Below are 13,422 nucleotides of genomic sequence, written 5' to 3'. Positions count from 1 at the left end.
CCGTTATGAGAATTGCCATAATATCTTCGTAGCATGATTAGAAGTTTGACTGCAAATTTGCAATATATGTATTGTCATGTTTTGGAGAATAACGACTTTACTTTATTGAGCAAACAAGTTAAAAGAAAACGGGTTTAAAAGTTTTATACCAAAGAGAACAAAATGTGTAAGTAGTGGCTTAGACTCTTCTTATTTGCTATTTCATTTCTACATAAGAAAGTAGTAAGAGCTTTGTCTATATTTTATTTGATTTAAATATGTATTGGAAAAAAGGCACAAAGCATTATCAAACTATACAGGGCTGTTCCGTTTTTATTGTTACAAATTTAAACAGGTGATAAAATATTCAATTCTAAGACAAAAGTTTCCTATAAACATGTATCGAAAAATGCTTGGTAAGGGAGCTACACCCCCTGGAAGGGGGCTAATATGTTTTTGCTAATATTTCAGAATCCATTTAAGATAAAATTACAAAATTAATCTTTATACACCTAAACGAATTGAAACATCAAATGTCGAAATTTTTAATCAGGGGCGCACGAAACTGGGGGAGTTTAAGGTAAAAAAATACCCTATTTATTTTGGCTTTAGTTTCTCGGTACTTTCAGCAACAAAATCTTAAGTTCGATAGTTTATCACAGAAAAGTCTCTCTTGTGTCGACATACGACCTATTGTTTTTGAATAAAATTAATTTAAAATTTATGTTACACACCAATACAACATTCAAATAAATCAGAATTTACAGAATAATATAAGCAAGAAATTCATATTTTTTAATCAACCTCAACTAATTAACATTACATTGCAGTAACAATAATAACATTAATTAAATGAATTTGCCTAAATCTAAAGGAGTTGTTCAAAGTGACCACCATTTTGGTCAATGCATAATTAAAGAAACTAGAGCCGACATAGATAGGGTATTTTTTTACCCTAAACCCCACCAGTTTCGGACGCCCCTGATTAGAAATTTCGACAATTGATGTTTGAATTCGTTTATGTGTATAAAGATTATCATCTGTACCAAATTTTGTAATTTTATCTTAAATGGTTTCTGAAATATTAGCAAAAACCTATTAGCCCCCTTTCAGGGGGTGTAGCTCCCTTACCAAGCATTTTTCGATACATGTTTATAGGAAACTTTTGTTTTAGAGTTGAATATCCTATCACCTATTTAAATTTGTAACAATAAAAACGGAACATCCTGTATGAGTATAAGCTGATGATTTTCCATATTCTATGCTATATTTCTCGAAAAGGACAAAAGCTTTTTCTTATAAACAGGCCTATATTAATAACTGCATTATTGCAGTCGTCAAAGAACTAAAACATTTTTGTAGTGCAATTGGTTTCAACTTAATTTGAGAGAAAAACAGTTAATATACATATATATTTATTTCTCACAATGTATTCATACTGAAATATTATAGTTGTTAATTTTTCAATTTTCATCGTACTTGAAACGCAATGAAAACAAGAACTAACTTCATCCGTAGTATGTGTATGTAAATTTTAAGCGCAAAAATAAATGTTGTGAATAAAAAACTGCCCCATTTTCAATCAGAATTTAATCCGAATGATTTTTATGCGGCTTTAGGCAGTATTCTACTAGTGTTCTGCAAAACCCAACGGCTGTTTTTTGAAGCTACAAGACTCTCTATGAGAGCCAGTGTCGTTAGTGCAAATATTTATCTATGTATATTGATTCCAGTTATAAAATTGTCATATTTCAATTCTTTTGAGTGTTTTTAAAAACTAAGTAGGTATGCATTTTTTGAAAAATTATTTAATTTTATTGGACATTACTGTTCATTGTTACAAGGCATTTGTTTGCATTTCACAGGATTTAAGCAGAATCAGATTTTCATGCTTTAGCTGTACTACGTTGGGAAAAGTTGTAATGACACTGTGGAAATCGCATTTAGGGCTTATTTACTTGTCTCTACAACTATAAGAGCATTCATATAAGAGAGTTTATTTCTCAATGTTTTGATTTATTGAAAGGTAAAATACACCAATGCTAACTTATACTAATTGCTATATTAAAAACAAAACTAGGTACTGTTTATGTTTTTTTTATACATAAAAAATAGATACTTTACAAACAACGCTAATTTTTCATGCATAAACGATAAATACTTTTGGTAACGGTAACTTTTACTATCGCTGATTTTTTTATAACAATATTTTTTAAAATTTTTATATGATATAATAATTAACTAACAGTCGCAGACTGCCATAATGGCATTTGAACAATTTCTCTACTCGCTTATATAAGATTTACTGGTATTACTAACATTTTATCGGTAAAATCTTCCTATACTAAATAAAAGGTAATGTTATTTATTTTCACACAAATGCATTTTAAACTGGGTTAATTAATTCCTATTGTAAATTTTCATAAATTTTTTGTCTCCTTATAATGTTATATTTACCCAGTCTTAGTGGGGAAAGATTATGAGGTGAGAGGACATAATTCACCACACTTTTAATGAGTTCTTTCTTGATTATGTATCTCGTCCTCGCAATCAGTATCGCCGTTTAAGGCAACAATGCCTTCATAATTTCTGTTCTGATGTTTCATCTTCTACAATATTTCGGTGGGAATGAAAAATGTTGAATGCTCGCAATTTCTTGCGACGGTTCTAGGCAATTGCTATTTTATTTAAATAAATAAATATTTGATGACGTGAAGATTACGTCTGGCAAAAATTACTCGGAGTCTCGTAAAATCGACAGCGTGGTGCTACATTCTCCCGTCAAATTACCGGATCGATGGCATAGAGGAATACATACACACGAGCCGTCTGTTTCAATCGGAGCTTCATCAATCTCTTTGGCGATCTAGCGCCCGGGAAGGCCTTCATTCGAACCCATTCAAACATGAATTTCGCACATTTGTTTCGTTGCAGTGTAGGTTGATCCTCCCAGTAGACACCACGGTCTGGTTGAGTAACATCAAAGGGCCTAACCATACACCAATACCGCTTGATTATAATAAAAAATCGGGATGCACCGCTTTCTTTTTTGCCAAAGGCCTTTGAGTTCGTTGCAATTTTCTTATTGATCGATTACCGTTGAAAACATCCATTTTGAAGTTTTGTCGGTTTGATCTGACAAATATTAAAGTGTTTGTGTCTCGGGCTCGGGTGGTACAAAGGCATGGCAAAATTCTCATTGTTATTATGCAAAATCGTTTGGCGTGTGTATTGGCCAACAATTACTGCTTCCAGCTTTGTGTACCTATTCCACCCTCCAGTGATGGCATTGCCTCTGTAAATCGATACCAATCCATTTTCAAATAATGGCCGTTCGTAAGTGTAAATCAAAGCCAGATATATTCGAGGATTCGCTTCAAACACGCAGTTGTCCGATGCTGGGTAAACAACCCTCCCAACACCCTAAATAATTAAAATGAATGCACACTTTTTTATTCAGCTTAAAGAACGTAAAGATCCTATTAAATTATAAATGGATGTTATGTAGGGTAGACAATTGCTTACGAAAGGATGTCTCGCGTCGCTGCGGCTATAAACACTCGTAACTCAATATTTTATGCATGCTGACGCACACGTAGATGTCGGAACGAGTATTCATTGTTTTGTATTAGGGAATGAGAAAGCAGGGATTTGGCTCAAAATATCACTTTGAAAATATAACGGACCTTTTTATAAACATCATTTCATTTATCTCTTTGGTGTGAAATTCGTCCAAGGCGTTCAAGGTATCGTCAACGCGATACAATGCAATCAAGCCTTGAGCAATGACCTGAAACTTTGAGACAGAAAAATTCGAGAGTTCATCAAGATCAAGCACAGGATGTATGCTTTACTATATCAATAGTTCAATCAATGGCACAGCTGGAAAAGCGTTAATTTTAGGATTATTCACCAAATTGCGGTGTCAAATTAAATATCTTTAGTTTCTTACACAAAACACTCAAAGATTGTAAGCTTCACATACGAACAGTCTAAATGCTTTTGTAAGGTTTTCAAAAAATTGATGTATAATCTTTAATGTATATTTTAGTCCATTTTCTTTTTTAAAAAAGAATTTTTTTTATTTCTTCTTCTCATTTTAGTCCTGGTATCACTCACATGGTGCTGTTATTACTCTTTTAGCAGTATAGATAATTTTTCTGTTATTCACAATATAATTTTGGTCAATAGTTCAATCAATGACACAGCTGGAAAAGCGTTAATTTTAAGATTATTCACCAAATTGAGGTGTCAAATTAAATATCTTTAATTTCTCACACAAAACACCCAAAGATTCTAAGCTTCACATACGAACAGTCTAAATGCTTTTGTAAGGTTTTCAAAAAATTGATGTATAACCTTTAAAGTATATTTTAGTCCATTTTCTTTTTTAAAAAAGATTTTTTTTTATTTCTTCTTCTCATTTTAGTCCTAGTATCATTCATATGGTGTTGTTATTACTGTTTTAGCAGTATAGATCATTTTTCTGTTATTCACAATATAATTTTGGTCAATGGTTCAATCAATGACACAGCTGGAAAAGCGTTAATTTTAAGATTATTCACCAAATTAAGGTGTCAAATTAAATATTTTTAATTTCTCACACGAAACACCCAAAGATTCTAAGCTTCACATACGAACAGTCTAAATGCTTTTGTAAGGTTTTCAAAAAATTGATGTATAATCTTTAAAGTATATTTTAGTCCATTTTCTTTTATAAAAAAGAATTTTTTTTTATTTCTTCTTCTCATTTTAGTCCTAGTATCATTCATATGGCGCTGTTATTACTGTTTTAGCAGTATAGATAATTATTCTGTTATTCACAATATAATTTTTGGTTTTCATTTGATCTCTTTATTGATCAATTTTATCGTTAGACTTTTTCTCTAAATTATATTGAATTTGTTTCTTGTTGTTACTTTTACTTTTTTTAATATTGTAGAAACTAAAATGAACGACAGTAATACTTTGTAATATGTGAATGACATTCTTATAAACGGAAAAAAGGTTTCGTATTTGAGACTGTTGATTTTTCAAGTTTACTAGAAAACAATCTGTTTTTTTTGTGAGTTTATGTCCTTGAGGGAAGGGAAATATGTAGGTTTTAAAATAGCAACCTCTAGTTTATGTATTAAAAGTTTTATAGCAATTGAAGGTGTTGTTTTCATTATTTTAAAATATAAAAAAAGTTCTTTAATGTGTACTGGTGTTTAAAATGTGATGAAACAAAATTGTTATCAGCGACTACGAAAGATTTCATATTGTACTTTTAAATTATAAGTAAGTATCAAAAAAGTTGAACTTGAAATTGTGAAAATAAATTACAATTGACTGACACTTCGTTTACAGTTCTATCTTCCACATAGTAAGTAAATTCGTAGTTGAGTCGAAATAAAAAGTTTTCTAACTTTAGGGAATGTTTTCTTCTTGAACTTTGTGGTAACAGATCTTCAAAAGTGTGGATAGAATGTGGTAATACATATAAAATATTGGATCACAAAATTCAAAGATATTAAAAAAATTATCCTAATTTGCTTCCGATGAGTATTTTAGTATCTTTCTATTTTAACCAATATTATCGTCTTTTTCTGTGTGTGCATTCAAGTTTGTTATAGATAAGCTTACCCACAACTCATGAAATCTTCTTTTAAAAGTGTATTATCGGATTTAAACTTGAATGAATATTTTTTCACTTTTCATTTTGTATTTATTCAGTTCACAGATCTTTTAATGTAGGATCTAGAGCCATATACATAACATCAAAAATTACTAAAACATTTACGACTTGGTATTAAAATAATCTGACATTAATTTTTGTCAGGCATATTGATGCTTATTTTTTCCCCAGGAATCAACCATTTTAAAAATTGTACTTTCTACTCAAAACACTTTTTCCATGTTAATGTACCCTTTTTTGTTATTAAAATCCCACCTAGTTAGTGCGCCATTTTTTCAGCACTGTGTAAAGGTGAATTAATAAAATGGAGTTAGAAGTCAAGTTACTTTCATGAAACTCGTTTGCATTCAAATTAATAATTATGGTAAACGAGTTACTAACAAAATAGCCTAAATTTTATTATTCTTGTAAAAATAGGAAATGGCAAGACAAAGATCAAAACAAAATTTGAACAGACTTTTAAGTATGAAATCAGAGCTAGATCCCTGCTTATTGTTTTCACCAACAATCTGAAATATTAAAAATATTTTTAATTAAAAATTATCGACAATTTCCATAGTAATTTCAAACACTAGTATTAAATATTTCCAAAAGATTAATAGTAGAGATAGAAAAAAAAAGTTTTTAATGACACTTTATATCTCGATGTCACATTTGATAGTTAGCAAATAAATCACTTTGAAATTTTTGTTTTCGTTATCTTCGCCAATAGGCGTTGAATACAACGCTCTGAGAATCTCGATGAAGACAGACTTCGTTTCTTAATCTTGGTATATACTATTTATATGTATAATTGAAAGCTGATAAATGTATTCTGCTGTGTTATTTTTTCTTAATAGTACCTACTACTACGGTTAAATGTACTTTAATGCAACTAGTTGTTAAGTTATTAACATATAGTAACGTGTTATAATAAATTAAAAAATTATACCTGTTTATTGTAACGTTGTGATATTAGTAATAATAATTGTTATTAATCTCGCCTGTTTCATAATAGTCAACAACTGGAATAATTGCAAAACGTATTGTTTAAATCTCGTATTGTATGTTGAACAGACACTTTTGTAGTTGGCATGTGATTCAAAAATTCAATTTCCATGATTTTGAAGAGGAAACTTTGTCTATTGAACGGGAAAAAAATACCTGTGATGTCGTTATGCAAAGCGCTTCTCGAAACCTATTCTGAATGCCTGTACATGGTCCACTCGATCGCAAAAAACTATATCAAAGCCTTCTTAGGGTAAGAGGATAGAAATCGGCTTAATTCTAAAGAATCCCGTGTTTGTCGTATATCTTTAATAGTATTAAAGTTATAACCGAGTCTAAGGTCTCATGGGGTGATCTGTAAGTTACTTACATTAAAGATTTATGAAGACGAGTTCGAAAATGTGACACGACGTTATTTAAAATGGAATTTTCCGATAACGTTTTCTGAAAATCATATATGGAACGCACCCCGAGGGACAATCCGTAATCATGCAAACTATTAAACATCAATTGGGGGATGCTTGAAAACTAGCTAAATTGAGTTTTAACAGAATTGCGACAATTTGATATGCAATCGAACGTCACGTTTATTGGCTGCATCGAATTTCCCAGAGAATCTTCAAATATTAAGCTGCAGGAGTAGGTTTAAGATTTTTGTTTGCTATTTAAATTTGCATTACGTAAACAGCGGACGAGCGAAGGGTGTGTGTCAGGATAGTGTGGATAAATGCTTGAATGCACACTTAGAAAGCTGAAAGAATGAAAAATTGTTGGACATTCAAAGACCCCTTTCACTGTATAATAACGCCACTTGAGACACTTTCTGATTGATCTACGCGTTTAATATTCATTAAACTTTGCATGTTGTGATTTAAATGTTAAACAAATGCTAGAAATTAAGTTATAATTATATATTATGAAAACTGTAATTTATAATGCATGATCGATGGCCTGAATTTATCTCATTGTAGTTAGTAATATCAATTTAGTAGTAATGTTATCATGCAAGTTTTAACACATGTCTCATGTGATATAACGCCAATTATATATTATCAAGTTGTAAATTTAGCAAAAACCATTAAAGATTAAGATTTTTAACATGTAAGCGCTTGTCTTTAGAATTGTGTCGTTATACCATACGAGTATCTGCAGTAAAAAAGACTTTTTTGGATAGGAAAACCCGTGCAGGTTTTGACAATTAAAATTTTGACCACTTCAGGATATTTAGTAATTAGTTTTATATTATTTAAAAACAACAATTTGCAATTCACAAAAATAGTACCTAGTAACACATTTCTAAAAAAAAACTTAAAACTTTTAATAGGTAAGACTACTAACTAAGATAATTAGCGCACCAGGTTTATAAAAAAGTTTGTATTAAGTTGCTTCCTAAACAAAAAAAATTAGGTAAAATAAATACTGTTTGAATTAATTGTAGACATGTGAAAAGAAGTCAAAATACATACACCAAATAGATTCCAATTTGAAGCTGTGTCGAACATTGAAGAAATTTAATACAGTTTTTTGCAGAATGTAATAAAGCTGCTGTGCTCCATAAAAGCTGGATAACTTAGACGAATTTTATTCATGCTTTAAACTAAACGTTTTAATTACACTTGCTGTGTTATAAAAAGCTTTTCTATAGCTTTTTGTCATTGTAGTACCTACGGGTATAAATTAGTGGTACAAATGATATTTTTGACAACGTTTCTGTTTTTACTTTTATATGAATGTAGATTTACATTTGGTATTTTAGTAGTTTTTTTATATTTTGTTAGTTTTTTTTTGTGTCAGCAACTCTTTTATCTTTATATATGTAAAGCTCTCAAAAAAACTTTACCTGATAATAAAATATTGTAAAGTTTAAAGTCCATTAAGATTAGAGATTAGAGATTTTAAGTTGATGTATACCTATTTTTGTATTAACAAATACCTGCCAGACAAGTAATAAATTTTTGACACGCTGCTATTTACTCCAGTTAAAATATCCTCTATGACAGACAGGAACTTAGTCGTTTTTGTTAGTTTATATTATTCGGCTAATAGTGGTGGAAACTTGATTAACTGAGGTGTAATTAGGCAAGAAAGCGCAACTAGTGAATTATTCAAATTCAGAGACAGTTGCAGTGGTTATTTCAGATTTTTTTTTCATGCATTATTACTTATATGTAGTGTATTAAATTGACATAACAAGATAACAATCAACTGGCAGATTATATTAATAAAATTTAAAAATATATATGCAAAAAAATTAACTGTTATAGCGTAAAAGTAGGAATGGCAATTTCATCTGGCGTAAAGACGTCATACTTTTGCTCTCGCTTTTGCACATGTAAAGCAATTTTTAAGTAACATTCCAAATAATATATTTTTTTAATTTGTACGTGTAATAAATATATAAAAATCCAACTCGTGTATGCCACTATTCTATTTTTTAATCCCTTCCGAATCAACTGATTCGGAGCTGATTATCATTAAAAAAATGTGTTCTGGCAGCTTTATTTTGCTATAGGTTAACAAACGTACCTTATTGATATATATTTAGAAATGTTGAAATGTTTAGTGTCAGTGATTGACGAGGTTAAACGTTTTGCCTTCCGATTGGAGCAGAGAGGTGTGTGCATTATTGTAACTGAGTTTGCATAAGAGCAATTATTAAAGTAAACTGTTGAGCGAGTAATTGTTACATCCTTGGAGAGATGTTTGATCATGATAGTCGAGAGCAGCATTAATAAAGTTAAAAGTTGAAATTAAAAGTAAATATGATTTTGATCGTAAAATTTTGAATACTGCTTGACCTTTGACATTTTTACTTGAAATGATCCACCCTAAACAGAGGTGGCTATAATAACGTACAAACACACTTTGTAGGTACTGAGATTGGTTTAAAGCACAAACTAGTGTAACGATCGGAAGGAAAATGTTTACATAAACCGTCAAAACATGTTTCGTGTGTCAATTTGCATCCTACAATTTTAGATGCTAGATAAACAACAATTTGCGTGATGTAATTACTACAAATACGAAACTGGTATATTTAATAACAGCGTTAACACTTAACAACACTTTGAATAGTTATTAAGCTTCGATGTTTCCGTTTTATTTTCTCATAAATGTGTCTCGCGCTATGTACTACCGTCTAGGGAAATCACAACCGCCACACGTTCTATTATTCAGCAGAAATGGGGGATGCCAGCTACGACCTACGCCAATCGTAAGGTTGCCAGTCCACGTATAATTACAGACTTTTGTCGGTTTTACATTTACTTTTACACCAACAAATTTATGGTTTATCATCATTCATTTTCAATAAGCAAAAATTCTGATGAAATCAACAATCATGATAAGATCAATAATTAATAAATAAAAATAAAAAATGACGACTAAAATTTTGAATTTTGTTAGAACTGATTTTTAAAAGTAAGATGTGTACGTACCTAATACCAACTAAAATCGCTTTGTTAATATTTAAATGTATGCGTGAGAGTTGAGGTGAAAATAGCTTTTTTCATTGCTTTAATAAGAGTACAGACTATTTTAGCCATGAAAAATAGAATTTATAACATTAACACTAGGGAGCTACAGGGTCTATAATTAAAGACATCATCAGTTACGCATTCCCCACCGAAATTCTGACTCCAGGTTTTCGGCATTCAATGAATAATAAAATAATTAATAACAGATTATGTTTTTTTTGTTTTTTTTTTGTGAGACTTTTAGTTTGCTAAAAAAACGCCTTTAGGTGTTATGTGCATAAAGAAAGAGAAAATGTGGATTAAATGAAAATTAAAAATTTGTGTTTTTTTGTAATTTTCTAAAAAAAAAATTAGGTAATAACATTGAGTAATGGTCTAGATAATTTAGTAAGAAATAATGTCCGTTAAAGATCTAGAAGTAATTATTATTTAAATTATGATATGACACAATTTATTTATGTTAAGGCATATTATATAAGTGTCTATAGCCGCTGTCAGTCGAATTGTGATCATCACGAAACGCTTGGACAATTTGTCAATGGAAGTGTCTAAAGTTAAAAGTGTTTTTTAATTTATTTCTAACAATATAATACATCATAAAATGCCAAAAATATATTTGTGCAAATGAATTGATATTGAACACTAATTTGCTAATTTTTTTATTTTAGTGGTAAAAATAAGTTTGGGTACTTCTAGCCCGGCGCATCCACCAAAATGACAAGTTATTTCCAAGCACAATAGAAAATTAACAGACTTCATTCTAGCTCTACATTTCTAATTAAACATTTTTAATTGGTATTTGTTGCCATGTTTAGTTAGATTAAGGGTGTTTTAAACCCAAACCACAAAATGAAGTAAAAACATGAAAAAATGACTAAACAAATAAAAACTACTATTATAATATTAATCTTACAATATACTATCATATTTTGTTTAAGAGATCTAAGTAAGCGTGATATATTTGATGGATATTTTATTAACTATAAAATATTACGATTAAGAACTTTAGCGAATGCTATTTCTAGTGTCAAAAGGTGTTCTTACCGGCTCTTACATTGACGTCTCTGCTGAGAATAGTACCCGCTAAATTGGATGCTCTGCAACGGTAGACGGTGGAGTGGACGTCCTTTCGATAATCTTCTGCTCTAAAAGGTGGAAAGTATAAAGTTCCATTACCCAGTGATTGTCTGAAAAATATAAAAGTTTGTATAAATTCCAAGCACTCATCAATCATCATGACTTATGAAAACTTAGTAAAGTCGAGATTTACACTTGGCATATAATTTTTAAACTTTGATGCTAGATTCTAAATTGTTAAATCAAGAAATTGCTCTTCAAGCATGCTTAACATTAAAATTTGTATTTTTAAACTGTGCAAGTTATATTGCGATAGCTTCAACTGGACTAGTGTGATACAATGTTGGAAATACTGTCAAAAAGCAATACCAAAGTATAAAATTTACATTAATGATTTTTGTATAAAAATTATATTGAAAATTAATTATTTCGCTAAACAATTTTTGAATATATAATAAATAATTAATAAATAACCACTGATGCAATTAAGACAATCATTCTCTCTTTTTACATGAGTATGGACATATACTTGCACAAGTACTTTTTTACATTTTATGCATAAGGAGGTTCAGTAATTTGATAACGATGATATATACGTGGAGACACAATAGGCCTGGAAGCAGGATCACCATGATGATAAGCTTCTGCATTCATTTTGCAGCTCGCATAGTCTAACATAGTGGTCGTTTGCAAACCAATTTGAATAACGGAACGGGAAACGTTCTTTTCAGCCTAGACTGAGTTTACAGATCCGACATTGATCTATGGGTTCTTTTATTTCGAATTTATGCGATGCGGAAATCGATGCATTGTTACTTTGTAATTGATGCCACTTTACGGCTACAAAATTCACAGCTCGATGCTGTGCTCAAGGAAGATATAGTCTGTTTTATTATATTAATAATTAACTCAATTTTCAGTACTTTTCTTATTTGCATTACGTTCCACAGGTTCTTGTTAAAATCCATTGCAGCAACGTTAATAATAATGTTAATGAATAAACGCCTCACAATGAGACTACATATAACATCAACAATATACATTTTTGACAATGCCTGTAAGAAAATTTGTTTGTAGTATACTATATGTTTTCAAGTCTCACATAACGATATTGCAATATCATTTCACGCACATCATCAACGTCAATGTTTTTTGAAATAACAGTGATTTTGGATGATCTTCCGAAATTCTTTAATGAGTAAATCACGTCTACAATTGAATTTAATATATCACCAATATACAATAGTTTTTAATGGTTCTTTATCATCAAAAAATCGAATTAAGTCCATTGATGCACTGTTATTGAAATAATTCACGTTTAAAGTTGGAAAAAATTGTCGCACAATGTTCATCACGTGATAAATCCATTTTTTGGCCGACATTGTAAACAACACAAAAGGCGCCTATACGTCAAAATGTTCTAAAAAAGTATACCTTAAAAAAGTCAAATTTTACTATAAAGACGTCAGTTGTCAAATTGAACCACTTTAATATTTACTTTAAGTAATAATTTATAAACAGTTATCAATATCTCGGTCCCTAAGATGGAAGGTGGAATCAACTCCACTCGGTGGAACAGAAAAATCCCTACAAGTTGATAGGGCTTGTAAGGGCAAAATCAACCCCCCATCTTCCACAGGAACGAATATATTACGGGCTGAAATTTTAACATCCGTATTTGAAACAGATTCAATTATATTCAATAAATAAAAATTTTCTTTGAGTTTGACATTTATAAAGTATTTTACAAAAGAATAAATAAAGAAAAAAAAAGTGGGAAATAAAAATGTATAAAAAATTAATTTTTATAAAAAATGTACTGAAAAGCAACAAATAATTTTTTTCTGTTACAGAAGAACATTTTTTTGCTTACAGCTTAAGTTTTTAAAATTTTTAAAAGCGTTGGGGGCGGTCGACTAAGCAAAGTAATTGTTCAATACTTGTAGTGTTATAACCGCTCTAAAAGCTTTTATAAATTTTAAAAACATAAGCTGTAAGCAACAAAAGTTCTTCTATGACTAAAAAAAAATAGTTTAGAGTACATTTTTTTTAAATAAAAGCTTGTTTTTTTATATTTCTTTTTGAAATGACGTTTAAATGAGTGCCCGAAATTTTTTACATCGGTAAACCCCCCTTAAACTCTACCTCTGGCTGCGCCACTGGGTTATTATTATAACAAAACTCAAACAAAAATCAAAGAAAACTACATGCCATAGATAACAAAAA

At 30.2% G+C, this 13,422-nt stretch overlaps 1 protein-coding gene across 3 annotated transcripts in view; it reads right to left on the bottom strand.

The window, feature by feature from the left end:
- LOC123006837 (Down syndrome cell adhesion molecule-like protein Dscam2) overlaps positions 1–13,422 on the bottom strand; it is a 73,615-nt gene that overhangs the window by 23,595 nt on the left and 36,598 nt on the right. For all 3 annotated transcript variants that reach the window (XM_044401669.1, XM_044401670.1, XM_044401672.1), the window contains exon 4: positions 11,164–11,306. In XM_044401669.1, the coding sequence (XP_044257604.1) occupies positions 11,164–11,306 (143 nt within the window). The remainder of the gene's footprint in view (positions 1–11,163; positions 11,307–13,422) is intronic.

The sequence above is a fragment of the Tribolium madens genome, unplaced genomic scaffold (assembly GCF_015345945.1).
Source record: "Tribolium madens isolate multiple individuals breed KSU strain unplaced genomic scaffold, Tmad_KSU_1.1 Scaffold_2;HRSCAF=44;Tcas5.2_LGX, whole genome shotgun sequence".
Lineage (NCBI taxonomy): Eukaryota > Metazoa > Arthropoda > Insecta > Coleoptera > Tenebrionidae > Tribolium > Tribolium madens.
The sequence above is the reverse complement of the archived record's forward strand: the minus strand, read 5'-3'. Positions and strand labels throughout refer to the sequence as shown.